Consider the following 23,748-nt stretch of genomic DNA (forward strand, 5'->3'; position numbering starts at 1 on the left):
TTTGTATTTTTGGAGTGCCACGGGGGTGTTTCATGGGCAGTTTTTGTATTCTGTGTAAAGTCAGTATAGGTCTGTTAGTAATTCAGAATAATGCTTCTTGAGTTGTCAGCAGTAGCCAGGGCTCTTAGAAATACTTTGCCCATGCTGATTGCTTTCTTCAGATATGGGGCTGGGGAGGTGAAATGGTGGATTAAGCTCAGGGAGGCTCAGAGAAGCAGTTCACCCCTTTTCCTTGGGCTTAGTATGGATGTAGTGCGCTCAGTCTCCAGTGAATCAGCCAGAGTCATGGGCGATACGAGTCCAGTCCCTAGCATTAACTGGGCCAGTGCTTGAATCAGCATTGGCCAAAGCCTTGCTCCTTCAGAATGGGTTTGCTGCCTTTGAACTCCGCCTGGCTCGGTGTGGGTTTGTGCTGTGGCAGGGGTTGGAGCCAGCCTGGCTCTCCCAGGCCACACGGCACCCGGAGCCTGTGTCATCCTCTGCACCAGCCTTGGCCTCCAGCAATTCCCGTTGTGGGTTCCTCCTTTTCATTTTCCCAGGGCTCGCTTGCTCAATAGTTAAGTGTGATCTCAAGCAGGGTCATGCTCTGTACCATGGCAGCTCTTCCTGCATGCCTATGCAAGCACAGACAATTCCTCTTGCCCATCAGGAAAGGACGTCTCCTAGATGGAGTGGCATGTTCTCTTTGAAAGCCTGGGGACTTGCCGGAAAAAGAGGTTTGGACAACAGTGTGACAGAGTTCAAAGCCATCAAGAAAGTCCATCCAAATGGTTTGCTTCCACAGAGCAGAGAGTTGTTCCATGCCTGAATGCCAAGTGACTTCTTAATTTTTATGTCTACCACATTAGACTTTCCAGAGAGCCCCTGAGATGGTTGTTCTTGCAGTGAAGCACGAGTGCATCTCTTTCTATTTGTAGATTATCCTGATAGATAACAGAATGTGTTGGAGCTTGCTACCCAATATGCAAAAGCAGGTGTGCTTTTGTTGGTTGGAGCTGGCTCTTTCCAGCTTGAACGATGTTTGTAGCTCTCTGCAGAGCAGATATTCAGAGTTTTGTTGGTATTCGTTAGGCACAACGGGGTTGCTGAAGCACCCAGAAATGGTGCTGCATTTGATAGAGCTGTGTTAAATCTCCGTTAGCCTTGAGGACCTCAGGATTGATTTCCAGGTCATGATTGGTGTGTGGTGTCCTTCTTCAAGTCCCCATGGTGTAGATGGTCATGGGAGCCTTCAAAACCAAAAGGAAGAGTTTTGCAAGAGCTGTATTTCTTTGAGATACTATGTGGTACCTGTGCAGTCATCTGCAACCCGTTCTCATTCCTTCTCGTTAATTTTATTCTGGTTTGTAGATTGAGGGGAAATCACGGTTCCGAGCCAGGGCCAGGGGCAGAAATACTGATAAGGGAAACAAAAAGTCCCCATTTCTGGCTGCTTATGGCTCACAATTTTAGAGTACCAGCAGGTATGTGAAAGCCTGAAAGCTCCCATTGCTGGTCAGTAACCTTATTTAAGTTGGCACGATGTAACTGGAGCAATGTTCTGCAGCTTTTGGATGTTTTTATGGTACTTCTGTTTCTGACCAAATGAAGTTTACAGGCATTCAGGTTCCAATTCTTACAGGTTTTTATGTTAGAAAATTATAATCATCCTCCGTTATTTTCTACTCAAAATGTATGTATTTTAAAATACATATAATCACTTAAATATGTAGCGTTCCCATCTGAATGGCAAAAAGGCCATTTGCATTTGATATAAAAGTTACATTAAGTTGCAAATTACTGTTGTTTGAGTTGTTACTGGTAAATGAGAACCTGGGTATCTTTTAGAAAATAGCTGATGCGGAAATGTAAAACAAAGGGGGTTTAAAATTAATTATTGAAATCGGCATGTCCTATTATATTATTTAAACCAGAATATAAATCTGCGTAGCGTGGGCTTGTTGAATCAAACAGGGATCTCTCAATTGTGGATTTATTAGAATAAATTACAATTAAAAAAAATTATGGTATCTGATCAAGATTGTTATATATGATATTTATAATTTCTGCAAATATTTTATTTGATTTGATGGGAACCAAACTGGTGCTGCCATTGCCAAAAGCCGATCCTCATAATTTATTTTGTGGTCATATAAATTTTCCTTTGCCTGCTTCTTTAGTGGTATTCCAAATTGTAACTTTTTAATGGTCAACCTATCTTGGCTTGAATTTTCCTGTCCCTGAGGTCCACAATGCTGATTTAGCAGAACAAAAACTTTGAAGATATTTGCTTTTCTCTGTGCTGTTTATTATATCCTTTGCTTCGCCTGTAGACCGAGCCCTGAAGCTTAGGTCAACAAGAAACCACCGCTGTGGTCGGGCTGGCTCATGGGAAGCAGCACTCAAATGGTTCCAGTTTGTTGTTCTCCTGGATCCCAGATGATTCCCACAGGTCCAGCCGGCCACTTCTGGCTTTTGAAATCCATGTAGATAACTCCCAAATAACGTGTCCTTTCGACGGTCTTTTTGCCTGCGTCTGCACGCTGGTGGTGGTTACTCTAGGCTGGGTGAATGGTCCTTAAAGGAGAACTAGGGTGAGTTTAGCGCTTACTCGGACCCTTCGGGTTTGAGCTTTACCAAGCCAGACATCAACAACTTGTCAGCTATAAAGAGAACATGGAATAATATTTTGCATTCTTTTTTTTTTTTTTTTTTTACTTTATAAAGTTAAATAAGTGCTGCAAGAAAGTTTCTCTGTGTGTGTTTGTTCACTTCCTTAAAACCTTGGATTCCAGACTTATAAATAGAGGCTGACTTCATGTTTACAATTATGATCATTCTCATTTGAATTGATTGATGCTACTTGTAAAACAAAACAAAAAAAAAGCATTAAGATGTGTTTAGATCTGCAGGAGAAGATTAATCCTCTTGTTAAAATATGTTGCTTTTGTACATAAGGGAAAACCAGTGTCAAAGTGTCAACCTCTCGCACTTTTCTAAAACTGGGAAGCCTGTTTGCCAGCTATTACAGATGTAAAGGAAAGACTTTACAACCAGACTTAGGAGATGCAGCTTTTCACAAAGTTAGCACTAATATTGCAAGCTTAATAGTAGTTGGGTATTGACCTTAAATAAAGAGTCAGCATTTCTTACAAAGAATCATGGCCTGATACTTAGAATTCTTTCTTTGTTGGGGACTTTTAATGTCATCTCTGCGTTGCAGATTTCTAGCTGGAGTTTTGCCCTAATTCTTTGCAGAAGATGATGTAGGCTTACTAATCCATGTGAGTTTTCTTAAGAAATGTAAACCACTTTTCAGATTTACCAAATTATCCCTGAATATCGTCTTCAGCTGAATTTAACCAATTTAGAAAACTTTTGCCTCTTTGTTGAGAAATACCCTTTATTCAAACTTGAAAAAAATAGATGAGGTAAGAATTACGTTTCCAAGTCTGTGTTTACAAATCTAAATCGATGACTTGGCTTTTCTCAAATGTTCAGGACACAGAAAATTTACCGATGTAAGTTTATTATGTTGGAATATGATGCCGTGGCTTTGAGTGACTCAGAATGGAGTAAAACCTAAAAGTTAAATTTAAAAATCATTTATTTATAAACCATAAATGTGTCCAAATAAATTTGTGTCTGTCAGATTTTTAAACTGTGACAATGCAGTTTTGATTTACATTCCTTTTTGCTGAATAAAGTGGCTTAATTGCGCTATATAGCATTAAAGCAAATATTTTATAAAAAGCTAAGCTGGGTGCTTTTAGGCAAACATTATTTTTGCCTTGACATACATGCAAAAATGTTTCCCACTTAAAGGAAAGTGGTTGAAGGAATTTGGAATTGGGTAATTTAGGTTGAACTGTTGAAAGCTAAGTTGCTTGCTTAGGCGTCGTTCCAGTCAAAACTTGTGCACATCTTTAACTTTCTGCAGTCTGTGTAGCCTGTGAGACCTCTGCTGACATGGATAAAGTAAAAAGCATGCAACACGTTTCCCAAATTGGGTGTATGCACCCTACTGTCACATGCACTGGAATTCAGCATGCGTTTAAGCGTGCTTGCGAATAGAAGACCTGGGGCTCCTCAGAGATTACCTGATTTCACCAAAACTCCCAGCTGGCCGTCAAAAATGAGATTTCCTTTCTCGTCTATGCCTACGCTTGGGGGGAAAAAAAAAAAAGGGAACGTTTTGTTGCTTTTAATATGAGCTTCATTGGATTGGTTTGTCTCACTAGTGCAGTCGTGACGCAGTGTTGTGTTTTATCAGTGCCCACCCCCGGCAGAATTCTTTGCTTAAGAGGAGGCAGATTTTCACCTACTGAATAAGACTCTGGACTTGCATTGATGCTTCTCGGTGCTGGCTTGTGTGCTCTCCTGTGCCGGAGTGAATTTTATCCCCGAACTGCCTGGTGTAAGTTATAGCCCTCTTTCTCCCCTCTGGAAGTTTGCATGTTCAGATGTGACTGTGCTGAATGATAGGATGTCTATTTTAGACTTCAGCCTGTATTTACAATCAGGAGAGGGCAAGTCGCTGGAAGAACTTAGCTTCTTTTTCTTTTGAAACAACTTTTAAATTCTGGGTGAGTTTTTAAAGATTTCTGTGCATGGTTTTCTTCTGTAAAACATGTTTTCCATAACCATGAACACTTGTTTTCTCGGAATGGATCTTAAAAATCTGTAGTGTCGAATCATAAAAACCACTTGCTTGTTAGAAGGACTTTGTTCAGTCACTGAAGGATCACATTGTCCTTTAGTTAGAGAAAGAGATATTTATCAGCAAATGCACAACAAGGACTTGTTGATACTTTACCTATCTTACTTGTTTGTAGAATTGCTGCTTAAACGTGACTGCTGTCTGTGTTTTTAGGGAATGTTTTCAGCAACAGAATCTCCTGCTAAATATTTAATATACATTTTTGACCTTTCAGTGGTGGGAACAGAGGTTGATAGGGGCTAAGAAAAGGAAGCATCCTCTGGAAGTTTTGGGAGCTGGCGGTGACAGTCCCTCTCTGCAATGTTAAGCTGGATGGGAGTCCTTGGAAAGCGATCAACTTCAGTCGTGCTTCCATATCGAGTAGTAGCATGATGTATGCTTAAACGCATTGAGAACGTGTTAAAATAGGAACTGATTGATACAAAACCTTCTTCTGTGGATGCGGTAACTGATGTTTTTTTAAAGTAAGTTGAGGGTGCTTTTTGTGTACTGGAGCATTAACCTTGCATCATGCTTGGCCTTGTGACAAGTCCTGTGCATGTAATTTAGAGCCATATAGGGATGTTCTTAGTCTTGAACCACTTGAATTAATACCACCTTCCATATCATGAATGTAGTATTAGTAATTTAAAGTAGACAACTTGTGAGCCTTGTGGCCCGAGGACCGACTGGAAACGATAAGGACTATTGATGTGAATGATGTTAATAGCTTTGGTTATAAATCGGGCTTGGTTTCTGTGCAGTGCTGTGTTTAGTGCCGATACACTGGAATGTCAGGTCTGGTATGAGTTTATATATATAGGTGGGAAGCCTGACAGATCGGTTTTATATAAAGAGCAACATACAGAAATTAGAGGGGTATGGAATAACCTCCTAGAAGCTGCTGTCTGGTAAGCATTTGGGGCAGACTTTTCAGACGCTGGTAACTAGGAGTGAACTTGCCTGTCAGTACAAATTCAGTGCGACCGTCTATCATGAAATGTCTGCTTTTTTCAACACTGCAGGGAAAAGAAATCGTCCCCCCCCGTCTGTCTTGTCATAATGTGGAGTAGTTGTAAGACTTATCTTCAGAAATGCTACATTAGCTGCTGTCTTTTGATTTTTTGCTCATACTTGGGCAACAACAAAACAGTTAAAACCGGGACCTCGCTGAGTCTCTGTCCCATCCGAAGTAGGAGCAAGTTTTCAGCCGCAGCATGGGGCAACTTCTGAGAGCAGAAGAGCTGTGTATCGTATGATCTATATATATGGTATGAGCTGCATATGGTATGATTTATATACCTTTCAGTGTTTCAGAAGTGCAATAGGTTCTTCCCTAATTTTCTGTGAAAAGAAGATTAAAGGACATCGGGGGCGGGGGGGGGGGTGTCTCTGTTTCCTTTATGTCACGCAGTTGGATTGCTGATGGGTAATGCACTCTGATTGCTGCCCTAGACTTTGAACTTCGTCCTGAGCTTTTATTTAACCATTCGTCCCTGTTGTTAGATGTTTCTGTGTTCTCTTTTGCAGCAATTTGTTTGGCAAAAAAACCCCAAGCAAAATAATAAAAATGACAACTTTGTTTTTCAAATTTCATATTATTTTTTCCCTAAAAACCTGTCTAGGCTTAGAAGCGTACTGTGAATAGTTTCCAGGAGAGCTGTCTTAGTAAGTGTCCATATAGAAACATGTCCTAAAATGATCTCCTGATACCAGGAGATTCTGACTTTTTCCTGGGGATTCACTTGTCATTCTGCATGAATCAAGGTGCTTCCTTACCTAGATTTTCTTCCCTTAGGGAAGAAAGTGCACTTTGTGTTGACAGAGTTACAACAAGATGTTTAGCTAGCAACAAAATAAAGTCCGAGGGGGGTGTCTGGATCATCTGCCAGTGAGGCAGAGGGACGTGCTTAGCATTTCCAAAAATCAGACTTTTCTCACTGAGGGGCAAGTTCTGTAAGTTTCTAAGTCCACTTAAACAGTTAAAGGCTTCAACTCGGACTTCAATCTCAGTTGAAGTTAAAAGCTTCAATTCCTCAGTATGATACTCTAATTGTGGATCAAAGCAAACTATATTAGCTAAAAATCTTGCCTTAGCACAAAATTAGCTTCTTACAACTTGAAATTTCATCTCCACGCATGTCCTTTTGCTCTATCAGCCATCAGAGATGCACGCTCCAGCTTGGGGTCCTGCAGCTCCCCGGCGCTAACACAGTTCCTCTGCCCTGCCGATGCCCAGGGCTGAGCTGGCAGCACGGCCGCTGCAGTGGAGGCTGGGCTGGCTCAGGAAGAGTTATCTGGGGGGTAAATAGGAAAACGAACTTTTCCACCCAGGCTCTGCTGCAGGAGCGTGGCGCAGCCGACTGCGGAGGCCTTGGTGGAGAGGAGGTGTCAGTCCTGCAGGTAAATGGGAGGATTCCCTAGCATCTGCCAGGTCAGGTTGAATTGCATTTGGCACATGTAGGGGCGTGTTTATGAAATATAAATAAGTGCAGGAGAGAAACGGGCTAGTGGCTCCCACCTGTCATGCAGAGACCAGAAGATCTGCCATTCCCTACTGTACGGCATTTTTTCCAGTTTCTTTTTTGTCCCAGTAACAACATGAAATACCACAGGATCTTGGGTTAGATTAGGTGATGAGGGGCATAGCTCAGCATGTCTGAGCATGCCAGATGTATTTTGGGCTCTAGAAAGAAGCATGCTAGAAGACTTAGTCTGTATTTAGTCACTGGCCTACTTTGCAGGATATTTTGCATTTCTGAAAACTTTCTCAGCAGAGATGTGCCTTTTTTCCCCCCTTTCTTTTTTTTTCTTTCTTTAAACGTTTAACATCTCTTGCAGTTATTTAAGGTTGAAAGTAGTAGCACCTAGTCGTTCACATGCTGGCTGCATGTTAATTTTTAAACATGTGTTTATTCCCTTTCCTCTTTTCCTTTGGATTTTCATCTTGTTAAAGACAAGGCTTGGCTGTTGCTGTGCTCTGTCACTTGTGCAAACGCAATGGACGTCAAGTCGAGCCTCCCAATTTTTGGAGGAAGCTCTATTTCGAACCATCACCTTGCATAAAATGACAGGAGGGGTGACTTCTTACTTAAGACACCCTTTTCTCCTGAGGCTGTATATCCCATTTCACAGGGAGGGAGATTATGTAGCTGCCTCTCAGAGCCCTTTGCCAAGAGCCCTGCCGACAAACTTTGGGAGACTCACAAGGAGTTTTAGGAGCTTGGAAGTCTTAATTGCTTTGGGACCATCTGGAGTTCTTCTCCCCCTCCCTCCCGGGGAAGCTAATAAAGGCAACCTTGTGACTTAGTGGTTTATTTTGGAAGCTGCAGGGACTTGCTGTGGCTGGAGGAATCAGATTTGGCAAACATTGTCCCGTGAACTCCCTTGCAGTGGGGGAATGTCACAATTCCCCTTGCTCTTCCTCATCCCAGAAATTGGGTTACCACAGTAAATTGGTAGGTTGGTTGATAAGTGGACAAAAGACACATCTCTGTTGGGAATAGCGTTCATCTTGTGCGTCCGAAGGAAATGGGTCTGCCAGTGTCTGTGCATGCATGCGTGGATCTCAGTCAACTTTGCCCATTTTCAGGAGAGGAGACTGAGGCACAGGGGCTAACTTGGCAAAGGTACTGTGTGAATCCACTCGGAATGAAGAATTTAATCATTAATCTTCAGGATCAAGGAAGGACCCTAGTCCAGCACTTCACCTCCTAGCAAAAATCTGAAATACATCATAGAATCTTTTTAATGAATGGATTTAATGGAGTTTTGTCTTCCTTCACAGGCAAACAAGTGCTAACTCTAATTGTTTCTTCCAAATATTGTTAGCCTTTTCTGTCTCTGTCAAGTCCTTTTCCACTCAGTGGGCTGAGAGCTCATGAATTATAAAAGGCAACAAGTCTTCAAACATCAAAAATGCATTGGTACTTCATTTTCACATGTTATCTCATAGTATAAAAATCCTTATACAAATGTTTTTAGCCGCTAAGACCTTCTGAGATGTTATTTTAAAGTGTAAGGCGTTCAAGGATTGATGTCTGCTTCATGTCTGGAAAACACTGGAGTGACAGTTGTTCAGCCAGTTTGGAGCCTGGAGAAAGAAAGAGGGACATCTTTTCTGCTGAATATGTATCTCTAGAGAAAACATCAATCCTTGGCATCAACTTCAGGGTTTTCTAGGAAACACTTACGTATAGATGTGGTATTTTCCTGTTGGTTGTTCTCGAGGATCTAGCATCTTAGGAATGTGCTAAATTTCTTTTATTTTTTTAGTTTTGCTATTATTTCAGAGGTTTCAGAGACCTTTCTCCCTGCCACCGCAGGACCTACATTACGCTGGGTTCATCGAAAGAAATTAAGCATGGTCTTGAAACCGTGGGTATGAGACTGAAGTGACTGTGGGGAAACTGAGAGAGAGCAGGAGGTGGGCTTCGGGCATTTCATCTGATAACTCCTAGTCTCTTGAAATGCTTCTTAAAACGGGTGGAGTTGGCTGATGGGTATTTGCTGCTACATGTTAATTTGACCCCTTGTCATGTCCAAAATGACACTTTTCTGGAGCCAAACAATATGGATAGGAAAGCAGAGGGTGGCATGGGACGTTGTCATGGCGGCTGCTAGCCGAAGAGAAGTAGCCAGCAGAAGGGACAGGTGGTTTGGCAAATTTGCTTCTAGCTTTTGACCAGCTTGACATCAGTGTGGGCCTTGTCGCTCTGCTTAACAGGCTTTTGGATGGTGAAGGTTTTATTTTTTTAAAGTCCCTTTCTCTCTGTCCATTTTTTCGGTTTGAAAGAGCTCACTCTTTTTTTCTGATTAGACTAATTAAAATGTAATTCAAAAGGCAGTCATAAAACTGAAACCATCAAAAGAAATACTAGAAGGTGTCTAGTTTGAAGGTTTGAATATAATAAACCTGTTAGTAAATGGTAACTGTCTATAGGTAAGAGCAGAGAGCTCAAAAACTTTTTTAATAGACTTCCCTAGCCCGGCAGGAATACATGGGAATGTCATGATTATTGTGCTATTTCAGTGACTGAGAAGCTGTGATAACAGTAATAGATGAATATTAATGCTTTTCAGAGTATTTTCGGTGGTGTTTCCTAGACAGGCATAGAGATAAAATCATTTTTCAAAAAGGAGTGCATCCCTGTCTCCGCTGATAGCCTCATGAGAGCTCTGCTGAGGTCGGTGGAGCTAGGTGATATACATCAGCTGGGAATCAGGCTGCATGGTATGGTCTATATATTCTACGTGTCTTATATTCACTAGGTGCAAAGAGCCAAAAAGGATCCTCCTTCTAGAAGGAGAGCTTATCGCACTGCTCGGTAAATGCAAAACAAACAAAACCCCCAACTAAATCCTTTTAAATTGCTCAAAAGGTTTTCTCGGTCAGTGATATTGCAAGAAACATATTGCTTTGGAGGTGACCTAATTTTAACCTTTTCTGAATTGCTTTATGATTAGAACGGTCACATGCTGAGGTAGGACCCCATTAGTGGATTTAAATCATCTGTTTACTTCTGAAAACACACATTGTTACGGGCTCTGCTGAGTATTCCCCCCTTTTTTTTTAATTTTTTTTTTCCCTTTTTTTTTCTGTTGCAGGACAGAACGTCGCAGTTGTACCAGTTTGGGAGCAAAATATGGAATGTGTTTCACTGCTGACCGAAGGCAGCCAAATGAACAGTATTTATAGTAGTTTGAAAATCAGCAGTTAGCAGTTTCTTCACATTCTAACACTACCCAGCACTTTCCAGAGAGAACTCATTGTTTACAAGAAATCTGCTTTCCAAATCCGTTACGGTGCCCTCCAGCCTTGACTATTAACTATTTGCAAAGGGGAAGCTAATCTACGGTTTGGGGAAAGATGGCAACGGATGGGTACCTGTGGATGGTCATTGTGGGTTTTATCATTGCTTTTATTTTAGCCTTTTCGGTGGGTGCAAATGATGTTGCCAATTCTTTTGGAACGGCTGTGGGCTCTGGTGTTGTTACTTTACGCCAGGCTTGCATTTTGGCTTCGGTTTTTGAAACCACTGGCTCAGTATTACTGGGAGCAAAAGTAGGAGAAACGATTCGGAAAGGTATCATTGATGTTAACCTGTACAACAGCACCGTCCAGCTGCTGATGGCAGGAGAAGTGAGTGCAATGGTTGGTAAGTAATACTTTCCTATTCCAAGTAACGTTCGTTGTGTGTTTGTCATCCTGTTCCTTGTGAATATTGTTAATTAAGTCTTTGCATCTTCTGTGTTTGCACTTCTGGTTTTCTGTGAATGCAGGGGCCTGTATTCCTTTTTTTAGTCTCCTGTGTTTTTTAAATGCTTCTATTCATTTACATTTTTCAATGGTTCAGCCATTTAACTAATAGAAGAAAAAAACATTTAACATAATGAATCATATATATGTATTCCTAGGGTACTGAAAAAATTATTTTGGAGATTTTTTTGATGGCACATGGAAAACATGCAAGCATAGCATTTGTGACTGTACGGAAGATCCTACAGAAACAGCAGTTTGCCATGAATACGTACGAGAAGGAATTACCTAAATCGTTTCAAAAAATTACAGAAAATCCAAACATATTCGCTTAAACTGATTGTCTAGCTGAGTGATTGCAATTAATAATACACTTCACCCTTGTCCATGGCAAAATTAAAGGAGCAGTAAAGATAGTAAGGTCTTTTTAATTTTTCTGACTCAAAGCGACAGCAGTTCAGACTACCTTAGAGTCTGCTCCGCGTGCTCTTGTTTGCAGTTAAATTAGTCTCCGTTTAGAACAAATAGCGTATTCTGAGGTAAGTAACATTAAGCCACGGTATTTACTCTTTGTTTATATGCAAGAGGCTTTGTGCGCTTTTGGAGCGCTCCCTCAAGGATCAATAGCAAACCTGCTTTTAAAGAGCAGGAGGCAGCAGGAAGGAAACCCTTTCACTGTGGGAGACGCAGCCCAGGCAAGGGGCCAGCCTGCCCGTCCCACCACCACTTCTTCAGTCTGGCAGGTCCCTGGCATCCCACGCCAGCGTGAGGTGGTTTATACCAGCATCGCAGTGTCCTCTGTTTGAAAGGGATGCTCCACTCAAAGATTTTTCTTCCTTAAACCTAACCTAAATATTATTTCCACCTACTCCCTTGAACCTCCCCACAGTTTTCAGGCAGGACCTGCACATGAGATAGGTGAATCCGTGCAGAGGTCTACTACATGCGGTTATTTTCCCATTTCTTTGGGGAAATGGGAAAATTTTGCTTTTTTTTTTTTAAATTTTAATGGCTCAAGATGGACATTGAGTGCCGGTTTCTGGACTTGTTTGAGGTGGCTTTGTGTGCTTAGAGTAGGGAGGTGGTTCGCTTGGGCTTTTACTGCTCCTGAGCCTCCTTAGGGTTGGCCACCTTCCCCTGCCCAAGGGGGAGAGGGGTTGACTAGCGAGAAGTCACTGCTGGGACCGCAGACGCTTCGCCAAATGGTCCCTCTGTGATGCTGCCAACTTAAACCACATCAAATGCTCTTGGGCACCCCCATCAGTTCCTCTTTCCCGGTGCCTCAGAAGGTCAGCCGCAGATTTCTGGCCTTTCCCTCAAGCTGTCTTCGTAGTACCACTCCACTTGCATCATTTAGCCTTCTGCTTCTGGAGGTAGCTCCCTCATTTCCCACGGGCGCGTGCCTGGGAGCAGCGTGCACTGTCTGAAATGTAAGTGACCTGCATCTTCTGACCTTCACATTCTTGACAATCATGGTCCCCATTGAAGGGAGGGTCCTTTTCCTTTTCTGTATCTATTTATGGCACCCTGATCCTGGCCGGGCAAAGTTTTAAGTCTCAGATACCCCCTGTGGAGGCAACTGGCCAGAAGCTCAGAGAAAACAACTTATTTGCATGCATATTTACATAAGCCTGTGTGAACTTCATGACCACTTGCATTCCCTCCCTCCAGTAAGGGCATTAAGAAGAAATTCCGCATTTTAAATCTCAGAATTAATCACAAGTTACAAACTGCAGATTTCAATTTTTTTTTTCCTCAAATCCATTTCCAGCTTTTCTCTGGATGTGTGATATTTTTTCCTGTGTTTTCTCAGAGCCTTCCTAGATGTTTTCTTCTCCTCTTTCTGTTTTTGCTCTGCAATTTCCCCCCCGCCCCGTTCTCTCGTGCCTCATGATCATGTTTCTGCAAATGGACTTAGCTTCTGAATTTCGATGAGGCTTAAATGAGTCAATGGTCTGAGAGAGACCAAAAGTCACTGTATTCTCTTTCCAGATGTTGCTGGAAGATCCTTTGATGCTTGCAGCAAAGAGCAGATGGTGATTTTCAGGGCGACCTTTTCTCCTAAGAGAGAAAGAAGCAGGGAGCAATGGGATTAAAATGTTAAAATGTAACATTTTGTAATAATATGTAGCATATTAAGATGTTGTTTGTTAGGCAGTTGGGAAGTTAGGGACTGTTGTTCCTGGGGGTAAATTGTAGTACTTCCCTAGCATTAACTAATTGTCAGGTTATTGTCAGGAATTGCCCAAGCAGTGCTCTAGAGGTCCTGGTGGGAGCTGAAGTCTGCATCTGGTGCAACTGAGGAGATGCCATGGACAGAGAGGACATCCCAGCCAGGATTAGCAAAGCAAAGTACTAACCCAGTCTTGCAGGTGGCGTGATACTTGATGAGTGCTCGTGGCTGTCACACAGCACCAGAGCCTCAGGAGAATGGATGCGGTGCCTTCAGCAGCTGGGGAGCATGAAATGCACCCTGAGCCGAGAGCCGGCTCAGGCGACTCTTGGTCAGGGCAGTCTGCAGCCAACCCTCCTTAGGAGACAGCAACCAGGAGGAAAGGGTATGCGCCCACAGTGTCAGCAGGCATGAAGAGTCTGAATTGGTTGATGAGAAGCTCCACATGAGGCATCAATGTGCACTCGCAGCACAGAAAGCCAACCATATTCTGGGCTGCATCAAAAGAAGCATGGCCAGCAGGCCGAGGGAGGTGATTCTGCCCCTCTGCTCTGCTCGGGTGAGACCCCACCTGGAGTACTGCATCCATGTCTGGGCCCCCAAAATAAGAAGGACATGGACCTGTTGGACCGAGCCTAGAGAGGTGCCACAAAGATGATCGGGGGCTGGAGCACCTCTCCTGTGAAGACAGTCTGAGAGAGTTGGGCTTGTTTAGCCTGGAGAAGAGAAAGCTCCAGGGAGACATTATAGCCCCTTCCAGTACCTAAAGGGGGCCTACAGGAGAGATGGGGAGGGAGTGTTTATCAGGGAGTGTACTGATAGGATGAGGGGTAACAGTTTTAAACTGGAAGAGGAGAGACTTAGATGAGATATTAGGAAGAAATTCTTTACTGTGAAGGTGGTGAGACACTGGCCCAGGTTGCCCAGGGAAGTTGTGGTTGCCCCATCCCTGGGAGCATTCAAGGCCAGGCTGGATGGGGCTTTGAGCAACCTGGTCTAGTGGGAGGTGTCCCTGCCCATGGCAGGGGGGTTGGAACTAGATGATTTTCAAGGTCCCTTCCAACTCTAACCGTTCTATGATTCTGTGAATTTGAGACTCTGACTGATCAAGTGAGCCTCCTGCTTCATAGGTTAGTTTTGCAAAGATGAAAATTGGGAACGTGCATTTTGTGTTAAAGAGGAGTTAAAGCTTTGAGGTAGGTAGTTAAGGCATTACAAGCCCCAGAGGAAAGTCCTGCTCTGGCTTGATTTGTATCTCTTTCTTTTCCTTAATGTGCTTTCTTAAACATCTTTAGACCACATGTTGTCCTTCTCAGAGCATCCATCTGTCCTCCGTCACTTTCCCTCTTGCTCTCCTGTTTATTTTCATGGTGAAGTTGATTAAATAAGAAATAGTGCCGTACTCCCTCTATTTGCCCCCCAACAAAAAAACCAGTTCTCACTACACGTTTGCAATGCAGCTGTGACTTGGTTGCATTTTCCCTATTTTTTAGACTGAGTACTTCATAATTACATATCTATGGCTGGCTTATCTGTTTATTTGGCTCTTTACAGATTTTACCATCTGTTTTCTCTTTCACCTCACTTCCACTTGCTGATCTCTAAGTTCATGTCAAAGGTTTCAAAGTGTATTTATTTTTATTTTAGTACATGGGAAGAGAAGCCAAAAAACTAAAGAGCAGGTGTTCCTTGTTTGATCTAGAATTTCCAATAGCAATAGGAGTATCAGTTGTTTTGGGATAGTACCCCAGGAGAGATCAGCTTTACAAACTGGTTGACTTCCAAATGTAGCTGCATATGATGCCAGCAAATCACCATTTGCAGATGGCTCTGTTTCAAGACCTTCAAACCATCCTCTCCTGTTGGAATTGAGGATGGAGGCTGGCATTTTGACTAACAGCGTATGTCCAGCAGCCTTGCTTTATCACCTGTGGTCTGCTGGAGATCTGTTAAGAGAGGTGGCATGAGCCAAAAAAATACAGAATCTCTTATAGCAGTTTGATTGCATGAAGATTTAGTTTTAAGGCTATGAAGATGAGATCTTTCGAAGAATTCTCTAATATTAGGCGAGATCCACAGAAAGCTTCTGTCACTGCTGAAACAATTTTGGTGTGCTGAGGTTAGCACCCCTGCAAGAGGAGTAGGGAACCTGGGTCCTTGCAACGTGAAAATGAGTCAGAGCATGGAGTTGTGTGCTTGAGGGCTTGGTGGCCCACTGTGGTCTGATCTAACTATCGAAAGTTGGGACTGAAAAAAAAATACAAGGCATCCTCTCTGGTGCTTGGGGTCTTTTTGTAATATTTTTTTTTTCTTTCTCCAGCACTCTTGGTGAATACCCTTCCTTGGGCCATCTGCTGGGCACCAAGCATCGCATTTACTTTATAGACCATTAGCCACTATCCCTTAGTTAGTTAGGGGAACTTATTTCCTTATGCTATGGGTATCTTTGTTGACTCCATGACTAAGATAAGCCTTTTCTGCAGTTCTGAATTTTTCCAGTGCTGCAATGAGCTGCAAATGAAGGTAGTCAGAGAATCCTTATTTCCTCCTCAGTCCTTTTTTCCTATAGAGGACTCCGGATGGCGGCACGTCACTGAGAAGAGGCATAAAACACCCTGCCCCACAATTTGAGCCTTTCTCTGGTGGTATCTGAATTTAGGAGCATGGGTAGTTCATTAGTGAAACAGTGGATGCCTCCTCACACTCGGAGGCTTCCAGGTCCAGCTCTCAAGAATGAAGTTTTCTGAGCTTGATGCAGACTGGGAGCAGTTTGTGTATTGAGTCAGACAGGCTGTAAATACTGAAAGACTTACTTACAAAAAAAAAAAAAAAAAAAAGCAGAGCTGTTGCGCCATATAAGGAGCTGTTAGTAAAAAAAGTCATAAGTAAGATGCAGTGTTCAAAGCTGCTATTGAACTGTCTTAGTATCTGCTTTTAGGGACAAAACAGGAACAAAACTCGCTTTAGGAGATCTCTGTTGTGCATGTGGAGTGTAGGCAGCGCTCGTAAAAGAATGTGGGTACTTGGCGAAGGATTTTCTGCATGACATTATTGTTACTGTTGTTGTTTATACCATACGGTTGGGTTCTTTTTTAGGTTCTGCTGTTTGGCAGCTAATAGCATCATTCTTGAAACTCCCGATATCGGGCACCCATTGCATCGTAGGTGCTACGATTGGTTTTTCTCTGGTGGCAATTGGCACCCAGGGAGTCCAGTGGATGCAGCTTGTCAAGATTGGTGAGTCCCGTTTCCTTTTATGTGTTGCGGGTATGTGCAAGAGTGTGTGCTGCCTGCAAAAAACATTCCCAGAAGTCTGCTATGTGCTGGTAGTATTCCCTCCTCAAATTGTTTTCCACCCCAGTCCTGTCATTCAGAAGGTGCACTGATGCCGATTTCATTAACGGCTGCAGTGTGTCTCCGGTGGAGAAAGGGGTAAGACACAAGTTGCGTTTCCTCAGCAGTAGGCTGAGGAGACATTGTCCCTCAGAGACATGCTTCAAGGTTACATTCCTCCTCTTCTAATTCTTTTCGTGGCACCTCATACCACCTCGTTCTTGCTCTCAACAATGCTAGCCATCATGTGAATGCCCACAGTCATGTTTCTCCACCCACCAGCTTCAGGGAGGCAAAAGCTGGGCATACAGCACGTGTTTAACTCACAGCCTCCCACTGCCAAGATCAGCACAGCCAAGCAGGGACGTGAAGGAGTTTTCATTATTGTTTTGGAAGCCTTGTAACCCAAGTTGCAGCCTAAACCCTGTATTAAAAGGATTTGATGCTGAAGGCAGGGAAATAAATTGCAGCTTCAGAGAAGTTGGAGCAATGCGTTGTTATTTTTTTTAATTCTGTCAAAAGTAGAAGAGAGTTTGCAATGACAGCAGAATCAACCTGTTAGCCGTGCCACAAACAATAAATCACTCTGGATGAGATTTCCAGAGCGCTGCCCTAATCCGGTTTTATTGAAATCAGTGGGAGTTTTGCCACCTACTTCAGTTAAATCAGTCTGGGACACTTGCAAATCTGTCCCGCAAAAAATGTACACGTGCTGTTCATTACAGTTGATGCTTCTGTGACATTTTGGAAATTGAGACTTTTACCCTGCGAGCAGCATGGCATCCTGCTAGATGCAGTTGCTTTCCACTTGCTTGCAGCATTCATGGTCATGGTGATTAGGAAATTACAGGGCTTTCTTGGTCCACTCTGCATCAAACTACAAGAAATTTTCATGATGAATTTGATTGCTAACTTGCAAAATTATCGGGAAATGCTTTGGCTGATGCTTCTAATTGTGCCTAGCATTACTTTGACTTTCATGAGTGTCAGTTGACATTGAGTTGCACCAGTTGTAAATAAACATACGGAACATTCATTCCAGTTGTACAAGGACTGATTTAAATTTATTGCTCGTTTACTACTTACTTAACTGTTACGGAAGAATACTGTTTATTTCATGTTTCATTCTTTGTTTTCTTCAACACAGTTGCCTCTTGGTTTATATCCCCACTGTTATCTGGCTTGATGTCTGGAGTCCTCTTTGTGCTGATTAGATTCTTCATTTTAAACAAGGTAAATAAATTTCACTATTATAATGAGAAGGCTGCATTCTAGCCTCCCATTTGAGTGCTGGCATTTCCAGAGTTGAAAGTTTGTGGCTTGCTTTTTGGACAGGCGACCAGTCATTATTTTTATAGCTGTTGGAACTGTAATTGTTCTTAGTTCTGAAAGCTCAGAGTAAGTAATTTGACAAGTATTTGAGGCTTAGAAGGTGCTACGTGATAATTAATCAAACAGAATGTACGATATTAAAGGATGATACGTTGAGATTGCTTCTGTATTAGTACAAACTTGTTGGCATTGACTTGGCCTCACAGTAGCCGTTCTGACTGTTATTCAAATAGAACAGTCCTCCCTTGGAGATACTCTTAATTGGTATTTCGTAATTGTGAAATTTTAAGCTTTGGTTTTCTAGCACATCAGACATTAGAAGATGGGCTACTGCATATTTCCTAGATTCTCAAGAAATCTGAATCAGTGGGGTTCAGTGACCTCAGTCAAAAGTGGCAGGTTTGAGGTAACATCAGCCCATATATCTCCAGTGCAGAAGATGATTTGCCTGCCACCCACCATGAACTGGAAACCAGAACACTTTTATCTGCTCTTTCCATTTCTCTCACACCATTCAACTTGCTAAAATGGGGGAGTGCAGCGCATGACAATGACCTAAAATAAGGAACACTATATTAGCAGTTATACAGGGAACTTAAATAGATGAGGTATTAATTCTTTTGCTATAAATAACACCACCTGTAACCTCAGCTTCATCATTCTTTATTTCTGATGTAAATAAATGTCACTGATAAAAGCAGATGATAAAATTGATTGGACTCAGCTTTGGATTTAAAATTACTCAAGTTGCATAAAGTTCCTCTATTGCATTCAAAACCTAACAATTTAAAAAATTAGTCATCAAAATCACATGAACTCTGGTATAAAAGCCACATGTTTAAGCGTTCAAGCATTCAAGAGGTAGAAAAAGCTCAAGGTAAGGAAATTGTCTTCTGCCTGCCATCTGTGCCATTCACAAAGCAGTAAGTTCTGTAGAGCTTCTGGCATCAACAGGTAGCGACTTGCGTTGTGTGCGTGCATAAAAAAAAAAAGAGCAGCTTTTTAGCCTGCGAGTCCATGCCCTGGTGTAGGGGTTCATGCCCTTGTTGAGGGTGTCTGTGAATAGCAGCTGTCCCTGCAGGTACAGCCTGTGCTGCCGCATGCTTCAGGACACAGCGCAGGGCGGCTGCAGTCTTCTCTTGCCTCCCTTGTTTAGCTCATGGCAGCGAGAAACAAAACCACATTAGCCAGCCCTTAGCTTCGTCAGGCTCTTTGCAAACACGCGAAGGCCCTCAAAAGGCCAAAGCAGTCTCCTCACAAAGGCTTTTTCCATGGCTCGCGCGGTGCGTTTCCACCGTGCTGTCAGCTGAGCCTCTCCTTGTGAGCAGCGAGGGCAGGAGACGGTGGCCGGCAGCGGGCACAGCAGCGTGCCGAGCATCACACGCTCGCTCTGTGCGTGTGATACCTGCTTAATGTGGCCAGACGCTTCAATATGTCAGAGATTTCTGTTAGCTGGTGGAAGTGCTGGGCTGTCCCCGTTGAAACTGAGAGGTTAGGAATAAGGTTTTGCAACGGACGAGTTGCACTGATGCTTGTAGCCCTGCTCCAAAACTATCAAAGCCCTGTCCCACTCAGCGCCTGTCAGTTGTGCCGAGTGAAAGGGACTCCTCGTCTTGGAGACAAGATAGGTAAGGAAACACTTGCAGAAAGAAACCTGCCCGCAGGTCACCCAGTAGGTCTGCAGCCGACCTGAAAGTACAACCTGTCTCCCTGGTTCCCACTAACAGTGTCACGTTTCCCCAGAAGGCTGGTCCTTTCCAGGATCTGACTTGTGGATTTGGGTGTAACCAGACAGTTCACCCATCCTTTGCTCACTAGCCACCCAGAAACTCCACCTGCCTGGCACTGACTTGGGAGCGCGCGTTTGCATCATGGCAGTTTGTGCTGACATTAATCTGGTGGAAAATCCAGCTAATGTTTCCTTTTTTTCTGCGTTTTCTATGCAGGAAGACCCTGTGCCCAATGGTCTCCGCGCACTTCCAGTGTTTTATGCTGCTACCATAGCTATTAACGTGTTTTCCATCATGTACACGGGGGCACCAGGTGAGTGAGCCGTCGGCAGCGGGAGGCAGGGGGGAGGCTTCCCTCCCTCCTACCCACGGTGCGCGACGATGCTGTGCCAGCGAGCTGCCAGGTAGCTGTCGACACCACACGGTTATCTCCTACGCCAGGAGTTAGCGAGGGCGAGGGTAGATCATACACCTCCCCGCATGCTTCTCTTTGTGCACGTGTTTTTGTGACGCCCTCCTGATCACGCCGGTTAGTGGGGAAGAGCGCAGCTATGGGAAAAAAATCCCTCTTTAGGGGAAGGGGAAAATATTGAGCTGCCGGCTTCGGCTTCATAAACCTGAGCACGTGTTGAGCTCTCAAAGGTATTCCAGATACACGCATCAAGGAGAGAAGTTTCAGAAGGTTCAGGGCAGTAAGAGCGGGCAGGCTGTTTGCACTCAGTCTAAGGCTATAGCTCCATTGAAATCAGCAGAGTCACTGTTCTGGCAGAGCTGGCACGGAGCCTATTAATTAAATTTACTTCTTTATTTCCCTTCAATGATAAGAAGCCCTGAGCCTGTTCCTGCATTGAGTGCGTCTTCTTTCTTGGGTGCTGTGTTTTCATCGTAACTCAGTAGAAGCAAATGAGACATGTCATTTTCAGGACTTTATTTATATTTTTGTATGGTTGTATATTTTATGTGCATTTATATGTTTGTGTTTATTTATGTTTGTGTTTATATTTGAACTTATATTTATATTTTTATATTTATGTTTGTATATTTATATTAACACATTTTATGTTTATATATTTACATTTCTAAGTTTATATTTAAATTTACTTAAGCAGTGTACATTTAAACACACGCAGCAAAAGAGTTCATAAAAAAGATATTCAGTGCTCTCAACTACTTTATTGAAGACTCTGGTCATTAAGTGTTATATTTAGATTAGATTATTATCCCAGAGCCATGAAGGAACAGGCAACTGAAAAGAGCTCCTGAACACGCCCCTGAATTAAGAAAGCAGGCTTAGAAAGTGACCTTTTTTGAAAGAAATTTGTTTTCTTTAAAACCTGATGCACTAGATAGATATACTGGATAAATGCAGTCCATAGACTCTACTTCGTAACATAGCATTACTGAAATTAATAAAAAGCTCGAGAAGTTCCCAATTTGAGGGTAACATAACTCAACCATCCCTTTTTCTTAAGTCTAATTGGCTATGTATCCAAGATGTTTCACAGTAAATCAGCTGTATAGCCAACATTTCCTCATGAGCTGTACTGCAGAAGTAGGTCAGGCACTCTGCAGTGACTCATTAAGCAAAATAAATGAAATAAGAATCTTAATGTCCCTTCTGTTTCAGCTTAGCAGTCTTTAAAGTGCGTGATTAAAAAGGTGGGACTCCATTTTTGATACTCAGGAAATACATATTTACTCTCCAAGGCCTCTGTCCTGGCAACATTTACTCACAGGGATGAATTAATCGCATAGGTTTCAAGACAGGCGTGTGTATGCAGGTTTGAGAGATCGGAGTCCAAGCTATTTCTTCATTAAGGGTCTGATCATTTAATTGAACAAGCGCAACGAGCTCTGTTGGGGGGAGACATACGGGAGCATGAGTTATCGGCATGATAGCGCATTGCAGGACTGAAACCTCAGCTCTCTCAGGTGCTACATTAAGCTATTATCGTAAGCAGATAATGGCTTAGATTAAGCTAAGCATCAAGCTTTATTGACCAGAGCAAAGGTCAGGTAAATACTTACCCTAATGGGTAACATGGTTTAACGTGCGTTACTGTATAAAATCACTGCAAACTTGTTTTTGCAGCCCTGATGTGGGAGTTCTACCCCTGACTTCTTTAGAAGTAAGATCACAGTGGGGTAACAGAGAATTGGAAGACTAAACCTGCAACTTTTTACCTGTCAACTAGCCCCTAAATACTGCACTAACTGATATATATGTTAAAAACTATTATGTTGGGTTTGCGTACTTTGAGAACACAGGCTTTTCTGCAACAGACTGTTCTTCCACTGCCTGAGATAATTAAGTCATGTTAATTTATGGTTCGGTTGTGTTTTATTTCTTTGTCTTCACAGTACTGGGACTGGTACTGCCAATGTGGGCCATTGCTCTAATATCAGTCGGCGTATCCTTAGTATTTGCCATCTTGGTCTGGATTTTTGTCTGCCCTTGGATGAAGAGAAAAATAGAAAGTAAGTAGTTGCTTGGTGAAATGAGAGTGATGTAAAATTGTGGAAAATTGCATTTCAGAGCTGGAAGTGCCCTTGAGAGGTCACCTAGTCCAGTCCCCACCCACGGGCAGGATGTGCTTGAACTGTTCCTCATGTATTTGTGTAACCTGCTCTTAAAAACCTGCAGTGGTAGAAATTCAAAACCTTGTTAGGCAAACCATTGCAGTGCTGTCTTCTTCTAGAGTCTAGCAGAAACAGGAAAATAAAACCTGGAATATAATCCGTTTTATATTTTATTAAGGAAACATTAAAGAGGAAAAATCTGGCAGACTGATTATCTTTAAGTGATTTCTTTAACTCTACAGTAAGTTGGGCTGATCACAGCTTTTAGCTTTAGAGTGTTTTGCTTGTTTGCTTTGCTACTCTCAACGAATGCAGTGTTTAAAACACAGAGAAAAGTTTCAGATTTCATTAATAAATGAGCAGCTCAGTGTTTTACTGTAGTTACCTGCTTTGGCGAATTTTGTAGGAAGAAACAAAGATGCTCTAGAATTTTCTCAGATGAATTTAGTAAAGATAAGTGTTAGAATTAAATAAAGAATGTGTACGAAACAGGGCCCGGTTATTGTATCCACGTTGATCTATGCCCTTGATGCAAACAGTAGAAACATAAGCAGCAAGACGGGTAGGTTGGGTTTAAAATTACAGGACTGTTATTTCCTTAGGCCGGTTAAAGAAAGATGCTGCACTGTCAAGGATATCAGATGAAAGTCTTGATAAAATTCAAGATGAAGAAACACCAGTCTTTAAAGAGCTTCCCGGTGCCAAAGCATCTGACGAGAGCACGATTCCCCTTACTGGCTCCGTAACAGAAGCTGCTGGGGCATCAGATACTATTGCAAATGGAAACCATCCGCGTGTACCCTATGGTAAGAAACTAAGACAAGACAAGAGGGTTCATCTTCTCCCTGTTTCAATAGGGTTTCTTAACTGCAAGGAGGTCTCTGTTTGAAATGGTAAGTTAGTGTTTGGGATTTCCAGCTCTAATCCCTCTTCAGCACTTGTTGGGAAAGATGCTCATTTACAAGGGACATTTTCTAGAGAGGACTTAATAACAATTACATTTTGTTTGGCTGTATTTCAATTTTAGAAACAGCTGAAAATGAAAATTGCTTTCATTTTTTGCTTTACTTTGTATCCTTAATGGCATTTCTGTCCTTTTAAGCAGTGGAAAAATACAGCTAACACAAATTGCTGATGTATGAAGGTTAAATTCAGCATAAAGATGATTAGCATACTACCACAGGAGATGAAAAGATTTGGGCTTTAGTTGACAAATGTATGACTGTTTGGAGCGTGTCCACTAGAAAAATCTGACGCATTGTTTTCTGAACGTATATTTATAAGAAGTAGGATTGTGTGCATAAAGCTCTTTTTGTTCTCCCCTGTGGTGGGATCGCACCCCCCACACACACACACTTAGCAGTCTGCTGACTTTGATATCACTTTGCTAACATCTACACAGCCCTGTAATTTGGTTAATAAATGCCTAATATATTCAACTGATTCTTACAAAATCAAATAAGTCATGACGTGAAGCCCTTTGAGTGTGTGCTTCCAGATTAAAAATAGCTAAAAACGTTTCTGAATGTTGCACAGTGGAAATCCGGGAAGTCAGGAAATGAAAAAGATAGTTCCTTCAGAAATATTGCTCTAGCTGTGACATGTGTCCTACAGCATTTGCTAATGTTAAATGTATACAGAGGGAATAACTATCATCATGTTC

At 42.4% G+C, this 23,748-nt stretch overlaps 1 protein-coding gene across 5 annotated transcripts in view; it reads left to right on the forward strand.

Annotated features, from left to right (window-relative positions):
* The window catches only part of SLC20A2 (solute carrier family 20 member 2), a 58,046-nt gene that overhangs the window by 14,864 nt on the left and 19,434 nt on the right, over positions 1 to 23,748 (forward strand). For 4 of the 5 annotated variants that reach the window (XM_063337342.1, XM_063337345.1, XM_063337347.1 and 1 more), the window contains exons 2-7: positions 10,286 to 10,836; positions 16,207 to 16,347; positions 17,591 to 17,676; positions 19,722 to 19,818; positions 21,867 to 21,983; positions 22,688 to 22,891. In XM_063337342.1, the coding sequence (XP_063193412.1) occupies positions 10,548 to 10,836; positions 16,207 to 16,347; positions 17,591 to 17,676; positions 19,722 to 19,818; positions 21,867 to 21,983; positions 22,688 to 22,891 (934 nt within the window). In that variant the 5' untranslated portion in view covers positions 10,286 to 10,547. Of the gene's footprint in view, positions 1 to 4,262; positions 4,397 to 10,285; positions 10,837 to 16,206; positions 16,348 to 17,590; positions 17,677 to 19,721; positions 19,819 to 21,866; positions 21,984 to 22,687; positions 22,892 to 23,748 lie in introns of those variants that run through there. The other variant, XM_063337343.1, reaches the window with a different exon arrangement.

Source organism: Chroicocephalus ridibundus, chromosome 5 (genome assembly GCF_963924245.1).
Source record: "Chroicocephalus ridibundus chromosome 5, bChrRid1.1, whole genome shotgun sequence".
Classification (NCBI taxonomy): domain Eukaryota; kingdom Metazoa; phylum Chordata; class Aves; order Charadriiformes; family Laridae; genus Chroicocephalus; species Chroicocephalus ridibundus.